Raw genomic sequence first — 17,000 nt, 5'->3', positions numbered from 1 at the left:
TTCACGTTCTTTATTTATCTTTCTTACATCCGTTATAACATGACTCCTCCCGTCCAGACGTCCGCAGTCATTCGTTAGTCGTCTTTATGTAAAATGAAATAGATAACAATTCACGAGACAAAGGAAGTGACCCAAATCCCATCAAATTAATAAATCTTTCTGTTCCGGGTGTAATTCCAGAGCAGTTATTTGTTACCACCCGTGCTTGTAGAATGACGTCTTTGATTGAATCTCCCTTTCGGTCTCCTGAAACAATGAACAAACTGAGGGCTCGGCTTTGCACCGAGCGAACTCACTCCGACGCTCAAGTCAGTAAACTTAAAAGGATTAAGTCGTATGTTACTTGGCGAAGTATGTATTGTAGAGAGATAAGGAAGATATTACCAGATTATGAGGTGTTTAGATTATTTTTTTGGATCTTTTCCTCAATGAGGGTTGAGGAGTATTTATAGACTTTCACCTTTTGTCACGTAGTGGCCAAGTGGTTAGCAGGTGGAAAGACTGATCTACCCTCGGCCGAGGGACCCATGGCAGGCCGGCGGGCCCTGTTGACTCGCCGCCGAGGGGCCTTGGATATGAGCTCGCGGATATGTGCCCCGGCTGGCTAGTTGTACCAGCCGAGGCACAAAGGACAGGCCGACAGGCTGCGTCGGTTAGGTTGTCTAAGTCGTTGACTTGCTGTGGATATCTTTGACCTTGCTCAATATGTTGACTTGGTCAGCGGGTCTGATAAGAAGGGGACATATAGTCATCTACTCGCAGATAATAGCAGTCTGATAAGAATACAGTAACAATGTAGTAACATAGAGGAGAAAAAGGATTGTACATCGGATGTACTACATCATATTTAATGACTTTTTGAGTTTTTGTGTATTTTTTCCGAGTATTATAGAGTTTATAAATTACATTTTAGTTTTATGATGTCAAAAATCAAAATTTTTTGAGCTTATATGTAATTTTTTTGAGTTATAATGCAACTTTTTGAGATTAAAGTTTAAGTAAATAAACAAAAAAACAAGTTTAAGTAAATAAACTCAAAAACTTTAATATAAAACTCAAAAATTTTAGATTAAAACTCAAAAACTTTATATTAATGCTCAAAAACTATAACATCTCGTCGTAAGACATCGTCGATGTATAATCCACTTTACCGAACATGTAGAGTCTAACCAAGAAAGTTTCCAACAACGATATCTATCATCAAAGCTTTGCAAACGAAATCAAGATCTCTTCATTGGGTAGATAAGACAAAACAGATTCCTACTCCCTTGGCACTCTGCTTTTGTCTTATCTACCCACATAAATAATACTGAACCTGTCGCAAACCTGCGACGGATATACCCGTCATAAATAAAAAAAAAATCAGTGGAATTGTAAGTTTGTTCAATTGAGTTTCTTTAATTTGCATGACATTTGAACATTAATACTGACAAAGAATCCAATGGTAAACTAAATTTACTAAAGTTATTTTTTGGTGCTAAAATTTAATTACTGGAGTTATTGAAAAGAGTTTCGAGGTGAGCTTGTATCAATCAAGTATATGAACATTATTGTTGCACATAAAAGGTAATAATAATGGACAATTGAGCATGTAAACAATGACGTCAAGTGGTCCAATACCCAAAAAGTCTTTATTATTCTTCCATTTTTGATACAAGAGCATATATTATTCTCATATTTCCATGATTATTCCTATTTTCTATCCATATCTCAATAATAAATGTATCATTAGTTCATTACCTACCTCCCCTTTGAGACGATTTCACATTTACATGATGATAGTTAATTATTTTATTGTTTTAGTTAGTTTCTCTCTTATTTCTGACTTAATTTCAACTCGTTTCAGTTCAGTTCAACTTTATTCCAATCAGTTCAGTTTAGTTTAACTTCATTCAATTCAACTCATCTTTTCACAAATTAATTCTCATTTCAGTTCAGTTCAACTCCATTAAATTCAATTAAATTTAGTTCCATTAAGTTCAATTCAGCTCTTTTCAGCCGAGAAGAGAACCCCGAGAGACTTTCCACTCTTATAAAAATAGTTTTCATTACCCAAAGTCACATAAGGAGGAACTAGGGGGTTAGTAGGGTGCTCGACTACGCATAAGGATGCTCTTCATTTATTTTCTTTCAATTTCCTCTATAAGAATCATATAATAATAGTTTATATTCTACACTAATTATCTCTCTATTTTCGTGTGTAAACCTAGAATCATTGAATGACGCTAAAATACAATCCGATTCGTTAAAAAGAAATGAATCATTCAATTTTTTTAAGAAATGAAGAGGATCTTGACTCCTCGACTACTCACCCCCATTCAAGAATCGTTGTTTGAGACTGCTATTATCACTTATCAGTACACCAAGGGCCGAAGGCCTTATAGTCTAACTGGCCCAGTACTTGTACTCCTTTAGGCCCGGCCCATTGCGGTATATGACATGGGTCTCATTAAGCCTACTTTACTCTTCTAAACAACGTATGTAAGGCATTGATACAAAAGTTGCCTGCCTATATTAACCTGGATACAAAAGCTTACCTGAGTCGGTATTTAACATATGGATGACTTTAATTATGTTGTGACGGATAGTGACCGTCTTTAATGAGACTGATTTTAAGATTACCTGAGTCGGTTTTGGAGCTTATATTCATTATTTAGCATAGTTTCTTGTTAAATGAGATTGATATAATTGAAACGGAAAAAACAGTATTTCCCAAATTATTCATAATTGAATTCCATACATTTTTCTGGATAGTACACGCAGTGCGCCTAAAGTTTGTCATTTTGTCGAAATACCAATTTTTTTTTTATCCGAAGAACTTTAAGAGGCCATAACTCGTGTTTACAAACTCGGTAATTGACAATTTTTTTTTTCAAATTAATCATCTTTCCTAGAACGACTTAAAAAAAAATTGTCGAGTTTGAAATTCGTGACCAAGAGATATGGTCACTCAAAGTTTGTTCGATCAAAAAAACTTTGACATACAAAAACTCCTAGCCACGAGATACAAATACGGCATTTTGTTTTCAAACGTAGTTCTCAAAAAGATGATCGATTCGGAAAAAAAATATCACTTTCTGAACTCGTATACACGAGTTATGGCCTTTTAAAATTTTCCGGATTAAAAAATTGGGTATTTCAGGCAAAATGTCAAATCTCAGGAACACCGAGTACATTTTCCGTATATTTTTTCAAGTAGACATCAAACCCCACACCTGAAACAACCTATAAACGCTAGTAAACGTTGAGTAAGGATTCTCTCTATTTCTCAAAAAGAAATAGAGGTTCATTACTTCTCAATGGTCCAAATTAAATGTGGGCTCGATTGAATGGTTGTAGATTTATTAGGAAATAAAAAGGTAAATGAATGAGATTGGAATATATAATGATCCATATCTTACCACATTTAGGTTATTAATGTGTGCCCTAAGGATACACATTAGAAAAATCGATATAATATACTCCGTGGTAACTAGTGTAGACTCCGTGTATTGCATGCACAGTATTTATAGAGTTTTAATTTTTAGTATATTATTTATAGATTATAAATTGACAATTATTACTTTTTTAACGTTTCTCATTATTTTATTTGATTTGAGAAAATAAATTAAAACAACAAAATTAATCAAAAGATTTATGTAGTGACATGAAATGTGTATTTTAATGAAAATATTTTTTTTTACACAAAATTAGTGATATTATTTTATACTCCAATTTTTTTATATCTTCCCATTTATCAAAATCTCTTTTCTTTCACAAAATATCATTTTCAAGCAAAAAAGAAGTTGTATATGTGTCGAAATGAGCGGTCAAAATATTATCTAGGAGATCAAGAGAAAATAAATAGAAAGACTAAAAATGGAGGAGACATCTTTTTTAAATAACATATATTTTAGCTATGACTTATCTTACAAAGTCAACGAAATTTTTATGACAAAAACCTATAAACAAATCCTCTATACGACAAATCTTTATAGGAAATTATATCAAAATAGGAAAGTAAATAAGAGTTAATTATATCAAAATAGGAAAAGTGTTCTTAGGCGGGAAAATGTGAAGCTTTTCCTATTCATATAGTATATACAGCTAGTCTTGCTATAGACGAATATTCTATAGCTAAAGACGGGTCAAATAGTTTGAAAGTGGTATCATTTTTGGCCTCCACCATTCCATTTGTTGCTTGTCCTATTAAGAATGTAATATTGTATTTGACCCGTCTTTAGTTATAGACTGATATGTGCCGTCTATAATGAAATTTTGTGTAGTATATAGGGGATGTTTTGTGAGACGAAAGGGAGAGAAAAGAAGTGGAAAAAATCCATTTCAATTCGATAAACGCTCATGTAAACAAAATAACAATAAGTCTCCCTGTGACGGATATATCCGTCACAAACTTGTGACAGGTTAAGTATCACCCACTTGGATAAATAAGACAAAAGCAAAAATACTTAGGGAAATACAAATGATTTGTCTTTATCTATTAAAGTGGGTTTTATTTGACTCGTCATAAATTTTCATAAACTTGTGACGGATATTGTCTGCCAAAATAAGAATTTGTGACAAAATAATTTATAACCACAAGATTTGGAATTTTATCAAGTTGGTGGGCTAGTTTTGTACATAGTACACACATGACACAACCTCAAAACGCATAGAGCATGTCCTACTTACCAACAATTCAAGTTTCACAAATTCTCATTGAAGACATGACATATCCGTCACAAGCTGAAGACGGATACCATATTATCTCACAAAGTACCCACTTTTTCTCTCTCTGCAACACTATTCATGTGGTCCCCTTTCTCCACTAACCCATTTTGTTACCATTTTATCTCACAAAATATCCGTCACAAATGGTAACCCGTCACAAGGGAGACCAATTGTTCAAGTTTTCATGCAAAATGTGGCGTACCATAATACAAGTTGCATAAATGTCCAACTGTATTATCGCTTTCTGTTTCTGTGAAGAAAACCACTCATATATCCTCACATGTGAGTGTTTCACATTAATAGAAGAGGAGAGGAGTTAATCACTTTATAAGACAAGGGGCTACTTCCTCTATTGTCAATTGGTTTTATAGTAGAACCTCCTTGACCTTATAAAACGGACTTTCTCTCCTCCATTGGGGTGCGGCCCAGGCCCGTTACATGATTTAACAGTTTCCTCAAAAAAATTTGTGTGAGACGGGTTTATACAAATTGTAGGGATTTTGAATTGATATGAATCAGACACATAATAACAAAGACCAAGAATCGAATAATTATTAAGGCACTAAATTGACTACGTTCTCATTATATAGTTGCACTAAGAATTTTATTAATCACTCATTAAGATTATTTTGCAATGATGACGACTGATGAGGATGTGAAGATATAAAATACGTAGCATTTGTTATCCTTTTATAGCTAGATGTCAAACTAAAATCGCCATGTAACGTTCCCATATTCATTACGTTGATTAATGTTTCATCTTTACGGAAACATCTAATTCCTTAATGATGGAGGGACTTAATTCTAACAAACGATTTTATATACAGTTAGTCTTGTTGAGGACGGGTCAGAGCAAGTGACGGGTAATGCCACTCACAAAACGGATAGGGGGACAAGGTGGGGGCACCCCCATGTGCTTCCCTCTCTCCTCTATTTGGGTCATTTGTGAGAGGAAATGGTATCCGTCACTCCAAAGTGACGGATACGTGCCGTCTTCAATGAGATTTTGTGTTTTATATAAGAGCATCCACAATGGTAACCAACAACCCAACTAGCTTAACTCTCCACATTACATTTTTGAGCTAGAATACTTTTAAGCTACAAACTTCCCCAATGGTTAAACTATAAGAGTTGTTGCTTAAATTGACTTATACTTCCTCCATTCAACTCCACTCTACCTATTTCCCTTTCGTACACTATTCACAATTGTGTGTTCAATTTCGATTTTCTCTCGATACGTAAGTGGAAATATATTCATGTGGGATCTTGTTTGATTCGTCTTTACGAGTATATTAAAAATACAAAATTGCTATATCACTCCCCCTGTTTTACTTGTTACGCCCCCTACTTTTTCATTTATTTCTATTTTACCCTTAGACTATGTAATTAATTAAAGTAAAAAATATTTCTCGTTTTTTAGTTTATGGTTTTCGGAGACGGTTTTTACAAAATTATAATCGAGGACGTTTTTTAAATTATTGTTTTATAATTATTGGGTTTTGGTAATATCATTTACAATAACTAATAATTGTATTATAGTAAATGATTTTTGTTGAACTTTTCATTTTTGATTTAATTACCGCTTTGTCGTAACTGAGTTTGGGACGATTTTTAGAATAATTAATTTAATATGTACCCGGTCTTAAAAAGACGTATTTTCCACCAACTATTGCATTTACTTAAAATTTCATAAAAAAAAAAAAGTGGCCTTGTCTTGTGAATTACAAGACGCGGCCATGGTGGTGTCATGTGAATTACAAGACGGTGTCATGGCCGTGTCGTGTGGATTACACGACAGAACCATGGATGTGTCATGTGGTTTACATGACAGGTCCATGGCCATGTCTTGTAAGCCACAGGACAATGCCATGGCCGTGTCTTGTAATTCACACGACAGGTCTTTGGCTATGTCTTGTAATCCACATGACGGGTCCTTGGCTGTGTCTTGTAAGCTACATGACAAGGCCAATTTTCGTATTTTTTTAAATCGTGTTATGTGTGCCGCTAAATTTTATTTTATTTTTTAAATCTTGTAATCATTATTCTTGAAACGATATAATCTTTTAATTCATTCAAGACGATTTTTTGTAACGATTTAAAATCGACTTGAATGAATGAGTACGATTTAATTTTATTTAATTTTGTAAAAAACCGTCTCCAAAAATCATAAAATAAAAAACTAGAAATATTTTACTTAACTAAAATACATAGTCTAAGGGCAAAATAGGAATAAATGAAAAAATAGGGGGCGTAACAAGTAAAACAGGGGGCGTGATATAGCAAATCCCTAAAAATATCTAACTTTTATATTTTTTGCAAATACGTAGCTAACGATATTTAACGCGTAAAACACGCGTTGGCAAACGTGAAAAAAGAAAGTGGTAGAGTGGAGTTGAATGGAAGAAGTATACATTTATTTAATTGGCACATACTTCCTCCATTCAACTTCACTCTACCACTTTCTTTTTTCACGTTTGCCAACACGTGTTTTACGCGCTAAATATCGTTAGCTACGTATTTGAAAAAATTATAAAAGTTATATATTTCTAATGTACTCGTAAAGACGAATCAAACAAGATCCCACATGAATATATTTTCACTTACGTATCGAGAGAAAATTGAAATTGAATACTCACTCGTGAATAGTGTACAAAAATGAAATAGGTAGAGTGGAGTTGTATAAAATATGATCAATCTAGATCATGGTAACAATTGTAAGAGAGAATAAGGAAGAAAGTATTTGAGAGATATAATTGATAACTTGTATATTGAAAACGTAATTAACAGAATACATGGAGGAAGAGTATTTATAGTTAGTTAGTTAGAGTTTATTGGTTAGTTATGTTAACAACCTAACCGACTTATATTCTAACTAACACCCTTTATTCCATATCCCCCCCTCAAGATGGAACATCTTGGTACAATTTAAGACCCAACTTAGAAACAAAAAAATGATGCTCTTGTTTTCCAAGTGCTTTAGTCATCAGGTCGGCTAACTGCAAGCCACTCCTAACATGTTGAGTATAGAGAAAGCCCTCCAACTGTTTGTCTCTGACAAAATGACAATCAATGTGGAGGTGCTTTGTCCTCTCATGAAACACTGGGTTCAAGGCTATGTGTTGAGCAGCCTTGTTATCGCAAAAGAGAGGAATATGGAGCTGAACATGTACCCTGAAATCTGTGAGTAAGCCAGCCAACCACACCAACTCACTCGTAGTATAGGACATACTACGATACTCTGCCTCTGCTGAGCTCTTACTAACAGTGAGTTGCTTCTTGGTTTTCCAAGAAACAAGAGAATTCCCTAGAAAGATACAATAGCCACTTAGAGACCTACAACTGGAAGCACAAGAGCCCCAATCCGCGTCACTGTAAGCTTGCAAACTGAGTGAAGCAGTAGAAGAGTAAAACAAACCAGCATTAACAGTCCCTTTTAAATACCTCAGAAGATGTTAGGCTGCTTGATAGTGTGGCTCTCGAGGTTGACTAAGGAACTGGCTTAAGTGTTGAACACTGTATGCTATGTTTGGTCTGGTCAAGCTCAAATATAATAGCCTGCCTATGAGTCTTCTGTACACCTCAGGATCAGGAAGCAATGGACCTTGATCAACTGCAAGCTTCAGACCCTTCTGCATAGGGAAAGAAGCTGCCTTGCAGTCTTCAAAACCAGCATCTTTGATAATGTCTAACACATATTTCCTTTGGTTCAGCATTATCCCAGTCTCATTCCTTCCAATTTCCAATCCCAAAAAATATCGCATTTCTCCCAAGTCTTTAATAGTGTACTTAGAATGCAAGTCTGCCTTTAATGTGCCTAAAGCAATCAGATCATCTCCTGTCAGTAGGATGTCATCTACATATACCAAGACAAGGGCCAATTTATTTGTCAAAGGATCTTGTTTGGTGAAGAGTGAATAGTCATGTCTTGACTGGACATATCCAAGATGTAAGAGAAACTTGGTCAATTCTGGATTCCATTGCCCGGAGGCTTGTTTCAGGCCATATAATGATCTAATTAGCCTGCAAACCTATCCTTCTTTAGCTTTGGTATAACCAAGAGGTGGCTTCATGTATACCTCTTCATCAATATAGCCATGAAGAAAAGCATTGTTGACATCAAGTTGAAATAATGACCATTTTCTGATTGCTGCTACTGCTAGCAAAGTCCTCACAGTAGTAAATTTTGCAACGGGATAAAATGTATGTTTGTAGTCTTTATCCTTGATTTGATTAAACCCTTTAGCTACAAGACGAGCTTTGAACCTTTCAACAGTCCCATCAGCCTTGTGTTTTATCTTGTATACCCACTTACTCCCTATAGCTTTCTTATCCTTAGGCAGTTCAGTGAGTTCCCAAGTGCTATTCTTCTCTAGAGCCAACAATTCCTGATCCATAGCTGCAACCCATCGAGGATCCTTACTAGCTTGACTATAATAGCTAGGCTCTACCTCTTTAATTACATTAAACAGGGAAGATTTATAGCTTGGATCAAAATCATGAAGTTGTTGAAGGACAGCTGTATGAAATGCTGAAGAAGTTGCTGGACAGTGATAACCAGACAATCTTACAGACTGTTGTCTCTTTCTGGTGGACTTTATGATATTATCTGATCCTGCAGGTGGTTCAGACTGTACACAAAAGTCTCTAGTAGTAGGAGTAATATTATTATTATCTTGTTGTAGGTTATTGATATTTGTATTATCAGGAATATTACTATTAGTTGATAAAGAATTCTCAATACTATTAAGATCAGAAACAAAATCAGTTGCAACTTGCTGAATGTTAGTAGTCTTAAAAGGATAGCAATGCTCATAAAAAACAACATCTCTATTAACAAACACATCATGTGTATCCAAATCATAAAGTTTGTAGCCTTTTTGAGCAGGGGGATAACCAATGAACAAGCACTTTCTAGCTCGAGGCATGAACTTATCTGTGACAGTTGGTGGCCTTGTTGCATAACATAATGTACCAAAGACTCTTAATTCATCATATGCTGGCTTAGTATGAAACAACAACTCATGTGGGGTTTGCCAATTAAGAACAGAAGAGGGCATTTTATTAATCAAATAGGTAGCAGTCAACAAACAGTCTCCCCAAAACCTAATAGGAAGCTGTGCATGAAATCTCAGTGCTCGTGCAGTTTCTAATAGATGACGGTGTTTCCTCTCCACCCTACCATTTTGTTGTGGTCTACCAACAATACTTCTTTGGTGTATAATACCTTTGGATGCAAAATAATCATTACATTTGGTTTGAAAGAATTCAGTGCCATTATCAGACCGTATAACTTTAACCCTTGTACTAAATTGATTCTCTATCAGATTTATAAAATTCTGAATTAACTCAGGAACCTGAGTCTTATGCTGCAACAAAAAAAAGTCCAGGTACTCCTGGTGTAATCATCAAGGATAGTAAAAAAAGACTGAGCACCAGTCCTATCAGGGGTTCTATATGGCCCCCATAAGTCCATGTGAATAAGATCAAAACATTGCTTAGCATGAGAAAGACTTCTATAGAAAGGTAAAGAATGATGTTTAGCCAAAACACATGTTTCACAAACCATTTTATTAACACCTTGCATTACAACAGGATTTACACGCTTCAATTTTTCAACAGATGGATGTCCAAGCCTAGAATGAAAAATAGCTATATTTAATTGTTTAGCAGCACTAAATGAACTCAGGCTAGAATTATTACAAACTTTTTGAAAAACAGGTACTGTAATGGTATATAAATCTTCTGATCTGTTACCCTGAGCAATTGTTCTTTTACTTGAAAGGTCCTGAAAAAGACAAATATCCTTTAGAAAAGTAACAACTAAGTGGGATCTTGAAATAAGCTTTCCAACAGATAACAAGTTAGGCTGGAAATCAGGGATTAGCAAGACATCAGACAAAGTAATAGTACTGGTTAAATAAACTGTACCAGTTTTGAAAACTTGTTTTAATGTGCCATCAGGTAATGTAACAAGCAATGGACAGGACAAATTGACAATATTACATAAAAGGGAAGCATCTGAAGTCATATAATCAGTGGCACCAGTGTCAATAACCCATTCCTTATAACATGAAACAACTCGACTGATAAAAGAGTAAGCAGAAGAGATACCTGCAAAATGGCTATAAGCTTGAGAGTTAGGATCACAAGAATGAGAAGAACTAGATTTATCAGATAAAGCTTGCAAAACTTTGGAAGTAACAGAATCTACAATGCCCTGCACTATATCTGGTGCAACAGAAGAAGCCTGAGAAACCCCAGCAAATGCAGTAGCATTCTGAATCCCAGCTGAAATGGATGCATTCTGAGCAGGAACAAAATTTGGAATGGTTGATGTCCCTTGAAAATAGTTCATTGGTGGAGCATAACCAAAAGATGTAGGATAAAAAGGATTAACATAAGGGGCAGCATTCTGAGACATAAGACCACTAACAGGAGCATACTCAACATCCTGATTATAACTGGCTTCTGCAGTATTTACAGTAGTGTGACTGGCAGAAGGAACAACTTCAGCTGAATTAGCAGCCTTCTTTGCCTGCTTAGCCTTCCAGGCCTTGAACTTGTAGCAATGTTCAATGATATGCCCTTTAATGTCACAAAATAAGTAGGTCTGAAGTTGATAGCAATCTTCAGTCTTATGATTATTTTTACCACACTGAGCACAAGAAGCAGCAAACTGTCCAGGACCAACAGACTGCTGTCCAGGAACACCAGGCTGATGAGAAGTGTCCTTAGAACACTTGTTCTTTTGATTGTCCTCAGTAAACTTATGATTAGCAAACCTTTTCTTGGCAGCATAAGCAACAGTTTCAAGACTAACATAACCATTATTGTCATTAATAGTCTTTTGTCGCTCAATCTTTTGCAAAACCCCTAAGGCTCTATTAATGGGAGGAAGAGGATCCATGGATAACAAAGAGGACTGTACTTGTTCATATCCAGCATGTAATCCCATTAATAAGTGGATTAATTTTGACTGTGTCTCCCTTTGTATCATCCTTTTTAGCATGTGACAGGTGCATTTAAGCATAACTCCACAAGTACATTGAGGCAATGGGTCCATATGATCTATATTTTCCCAAAGTCCTTTGATTTTGCCATAATAGTCCAATAAAGATGCATTTTCTTGTTTAACGTTTGCAAGTTCTTTCTTTAATTCATACAGTTCAAGCACATTCAACTGACCAAAACGCTCAACTAATTCTGACCAGAGATGTTTAGAGGATTGTGTATACTGAAAACTATCTTGCAAACTTTTGATCATGGAATTTTTAATCCAGCGAGAAACAAATATATCACAACGAATCCAAACATTATACCTTTTGTCAGCTTTATCAGGAATAGAACATTCGCCAGAAATAAAACTAATCTTGTTCTTTGAGAGAAGCGTCTGAATGATCTCACGCTGCCATTGTCGAAAATTGGAGCCATCAAACAAAGTTTCAGAAAGCTTCAACCCAGGTTGATCAGATGGAGATAAGAAAAACGGATCATCAAGAGGAGAATACAAAGAATCTTGAGTAACAGACTGTGAATTCGAATCAGGCTGTGACATGATTGAAGTATGTGATGACTAATTGTGATGAATTTGATGAAATTGATGAAGAAATTCAAAGATTTAACAATGAATATGTTTGTATTATTGAGAATTTTGTGCGGAAGCGATTTTGGATCAAACCACTGATACCATATAAAATATGATCAATCTAGATCATGGTAACAATTGTAAGAGAGAATAAGGAAGAAAGTATTTGAGAGATATAATTGGTAACTTGTATATTGAAAACGTAATTAACAGAATACATGGAGGAAGAGTATTTATAGTTAGTTAGTTAGAGTTTGTTGGTTAGTTATGTTAACAACCTAACCGACTTATATTCTAACTAACACCCTTTATTCCATAAGTTGAATGGAGGAAGTATCTCTTTGTGAGTCTATTTGAGCTACTAGTTCTATGGAGCTAGTTGCTCAAACTAAGCTAGTTCATGGTTGAGCAACTAACTTGAAACTTTTAGAATTTGCAAGCAAGTCCTTTTATTCAACCATTGGAGATGCTCCAACCGTTTTTATGCATGCATTGAATCTAGTATGGTTATGTTTATTTTTAGATTATATTTATAAATCCGGTTTACTCTATATTACGAATAATAGTAAATTAAAACATAGATACTAGTCATCATTTATAGATTACCTTCAAGTTGTAAATTTAATTAGTTACTATAAAAATCCGTTTTACAAATTTTTGTGTAAGGCTACTCTAAGCCCTTAGACAAGACTTTATTGAGTTTGTCTTGCATTAAATGACCTTCAAACATATTCGTGACCCGTGAGTTTTTTTGGTAGAGTTGAAAGTATAAGACCATTATCTCACGCAATAAATATATCACAAAATCTCACTTTAGACCGATAAACTGGTTAAATATGTCATCACTTTTATAATAAAACAAACAATAAGTGAGAGAGTGTAGTTGTTTTTATTATGAAAGTGGTGATATATTTGACCCGTCTATATCTTTAAACGATATACCCATCTACAATGAGACTAATTATAGATATGTACATGCATTCCCTGTCCCAATCATACGAAGTATTAGTATAATTGAACATACCTGCTAGTAGTATATCATACGGAATATATATTCTTGAGTTATGACACATGTTAAAAAAAACCGTATTCATATAGTAGGATCCCGTGTTAAAACAGTCCAATAAACCAACTCAATTCCCCACCTTTTATATCAACTCAAAACAAAAACAACATTGTAATCTAGTATAAGCAGCTATGGATGGGATGATGGGTCATGGAAAAGACCATAACATGGGAGGAATGGGCATGATGACCCCACCACCATCCCCATCATCATCATCGTCGTCGTCGCCGTCTATATCCATGCCAAGTGATAACAACAACATGATGATGTTAATGAAGATGATGCACACAACATTTTACTGGGGACATGAAGCAGAAATACTCTTCTCGGGTTGGCCGGGCAGCAATACGGGCATGTACGTCCTTTCTCTATTCATCTTCTTCATACTCGCGTTTCTCGTCGAGTGGCTTCAACGCTCTTTCCTTGTTGGCTCTCGAGTCGATAACGGTGTCGTTTCCAGGTTGTTGAGGACTCTTGTTCATGCACTACGTATGGTTCTGGCCTATTTTGTTATGTTGGCTGTAATGTCGTTTAATGCTGGTGTTTTTGTGGTTGTGGTTGCGGGTCACGCGCTTGGGTTCTTGTTTTTCGGTTCTCGGGTATAGAGTCAGGTTCAGGTCGGGTCAGATACTAAAAATTTATTGGTTGTTCACTTGTTATTTTGATAATGTATTATGTATGGATAACAAGTGCAATTTTTTTTAATCTCAGTTAATTTTGTGTAAGATTATTTTACGCGATATAATTAAATCATTTTATTGGTGGAATGCAACAATAATGCATGACATTTACTATTTGTGTTCTTCTCTTAATTTGTCACTGTAGTAGTTTCTTTATTTTTTGGCAGCAATTTGTTATAGTACCCCAGTATTATGTTAAACACAGGTTTTGTATTGTGGGCTGACAATCAAGCTTGAATGTATTTCATAATTTTTTTTTTTTTTAATGAATAAGGTAAATTGGCCAGCTTTTAAACCCCCTCAAAAAATAGTCTTTTATCCCTCCTTTGTCAAGCTGCTGATTGCTTGTGAATGAAAGTGGGGGAAAGAATTGTTGTTTTCAGTAATCAAATTCACATGGGCTTTGGGCCCTATCTTTTAAATACAAATACAATTATGTGTATATGGGATACATCCGCCCCTTTACTTAACGGAGTATTTAAATACGTTTATTTAATACAAGTATATATACTCCATCTTTTTTTTTTTTTGAAAGTATATATACTCCATCTATATCAGACCAATAGTAACATTGACCGTTTTGCCACTATTTATGGTCGTAGGGAATCTTCGACATTATTCTTAATCTATAAGACAAAATATAGTCACGTGAGATCTTGTTTGATTTATCGTCATGAATGCTAGTATAAGAATATCAAATTTTTATAATTTTTAATAATGTGTAATAAAAGATATTTACGTTGCAAAACGTGTCTCGACAACTGTGAAAAAGTCAATATTACCATTAGTGTGGTATGGAGGGAGTATTTATATGAGATTCATTTATTTAAATGTATGAAATTAATTTAAATGAAAAGACGGTATATTGTATATTTTTCCTAATTTAATGACGCAGAGCATTACGAAACATATTAGTTATCAGTTTATCACATAAATTTTGGCCCAAATCCGACCCAAAATTACTTTGGGTTTTTTTGGGTCGGCCCATGGGCTTTTTTGGGCCAAAATATAAGCCCAAGCCCTTAAAAAGAGGGTTGGTCCGGGCCGGGTCAATGGACTTGTGCCATTTCATCACCTCTAGATACAATGAATCATAGTAATTAAGTGAATTAATAACGACTTTTGAGTTGCTCATTAAACTTGTATCAGTAACTCTCTTATGAGACTGTACTATAGCATAGGACGGGTCCAATAGGAAGGTTTAGCCCAACAGAAAGGAAGTCCCATTCAAAAGAAAATAAAAAGCTTAGAATTGCTATAATGCTACCCTTAACAAACCTCCAGCAGTTTCTACCTATACAACTTAAACCTCCAGCAGTCCCGCCCCATCTCTCTCTTACCTCGAGCCCGTCACGGACACCCCCATCTTTGCAATCGGCGCCACCACCACCCCATCAAACTCCGATCCAGCCACCTTTGCAGCCTACTAGTTTCACTCAATCCTCTCTCCTTCCGACTTCCACCATTCAATTAACAAAATAAAGAGGCGCCGATAATTACGACGACACCACCGTACAAACAGATTTGGAATAACATCATTGAAATACCACACTTTTTAAAATGAAAATTCACACTTTTATTTTCGACAACTATAATTTAACATGAATATCTTTTTTTTTTTTTTTAATGAAGAAACCCAAAATGGGCTTAATTTATTACTAAATCAGCAACGACCAAAGCCTTAATGTATCTAGGAACATCACTTAACCACACACGCCTACCCAATGACCATGGGCAAAGATATGGAAGAGCATGAGCTACGCTATTTAGTTTTTTACTAGCAAAAACAAAAGAACAAGAATAAAAAAAAGTACATATAGAATAAATATCATTGTAAACTAGAAAAATATAGATATCGCCTCTTCCATATCTTCGCTTCTTCAAATCTTCCACCACATTCAAGCAGTCACTTTCAACTATTACGTCCTTCACACCCATTCTACGAGCTTCACGGACACCATGATAGATAGTTATTTCCTCCGCAACCTTCGGCTCCATGTCGCATTGTTCTTGTACCGTAGCAGTCCACTCTATATCCCCTTAGCTCCTTCTGCACACAGCTCCCACCCCACGCCTTTTCCGTGAATAAATCCCGCATCCACGTTCACCTTGCATATACCAGCACTCGGCCTAACCCACTATAATTCTACCCGTACACCGCTGCCCACGCCATCCACAACCCCTGAACCTGGTCACTGCTTCAATGCCATCTCGCTCACACTCCACATTTCCTCTAACATATCTTGCGCCCTTTTAACCACCCAATCCGCCCTCCATTCACCATCTTCAAAGACCGCTTTATTTCGTCGCTCCTATATCGCCCAACACCCGACCATAAACACCATTCACTCGCTAATCCCGAGCACCTTGAAAATCGCATTAACCTACTCCCTCACCCCATGTACTACCTCATCCTCTCTTACCTTAATCTCCAACTCATCCCATACCCCCAACCCATCCACACGTACTCCCGGGTCACATGGAGACAAGTCTCCACATAATCCCGACATCGTGGACAGAAAATATCCGTCAATTTCGATCGAGCTGCAATATTCTTTTTGGTAGCTAAATCATCATTACATAGCTGCCAAAAGAAAATTTTAATACAAGCTGTAACGGGAACATTGTAACACCCCGTAAATTTGAAGACCTTTATTATATTTTAAAAGTAATAATTTAATCTATTTTAATTTTATATTAATTTATTTGAAATAAAATTTATTTGATAAAATATAATCTTATTTTATTTTGAAGAAATGTAATTATTTTTGATAGTTTAGAAATGTTTAAAAGTGATTTAAACTATATTTAAACCTTTTCCTTTGATAAAATAGATTTCGGATAAAAGTCGTAAAATTGGGATTTTCCCATTTCCTACGGTCGTTGGGTAAACGAGTTTGGATATTGGGCATATGAGTACTTAATCTTTTAGTAAAATCGTGTTTAAGAACTTTAATAT

At 35.4% G+C, this 17,000-nt stretch overlaps 1 protein-coding gene across 1 annotated transcript; it reads left to right on the top strand.

Moving 5' to 3' along the window:
• The first annotated feature begins 13,354 nt into the window (after positions 1-13,354).
• LOC141621226 (copper transporter 6-like) lies at positions 13,355-14,152 on the top strand. Its single transcript, XM_074437880.1, has one exon. It carries the CDS (start codon positions 13,493-13,495, stop codon positions 13,964-13,966), a length of 474 nt encoding a protein of 157 aa, XP_074293981.1. The 5' UTR covers positions 13,355-13,492; the 3' UTR covers positions 13,967-14,152.
• The last annotated feature ends 2,848 nt before the right edge of the window (positions 14,153-17,000 follow it).

Source organism: Silene latifolia, chromosome X (genome assembly GCF_048544455.1).
Source record: "Silene latifolia isolate original U9 population chromosome X, ASM4854445v1, whole genome shotgun sequence".
Lineage (NCBI taxonomy): Eukaryota > Viridiplantae > Streptophyta > Magnoliopsida > Caryophyllales > Caryophyllaceae > Silene > Silene latifolia.
Note: the sequence above shows the minus strand (reverse complement) of the source record. Positions and strands in the feature narration are given on the sequence as shown.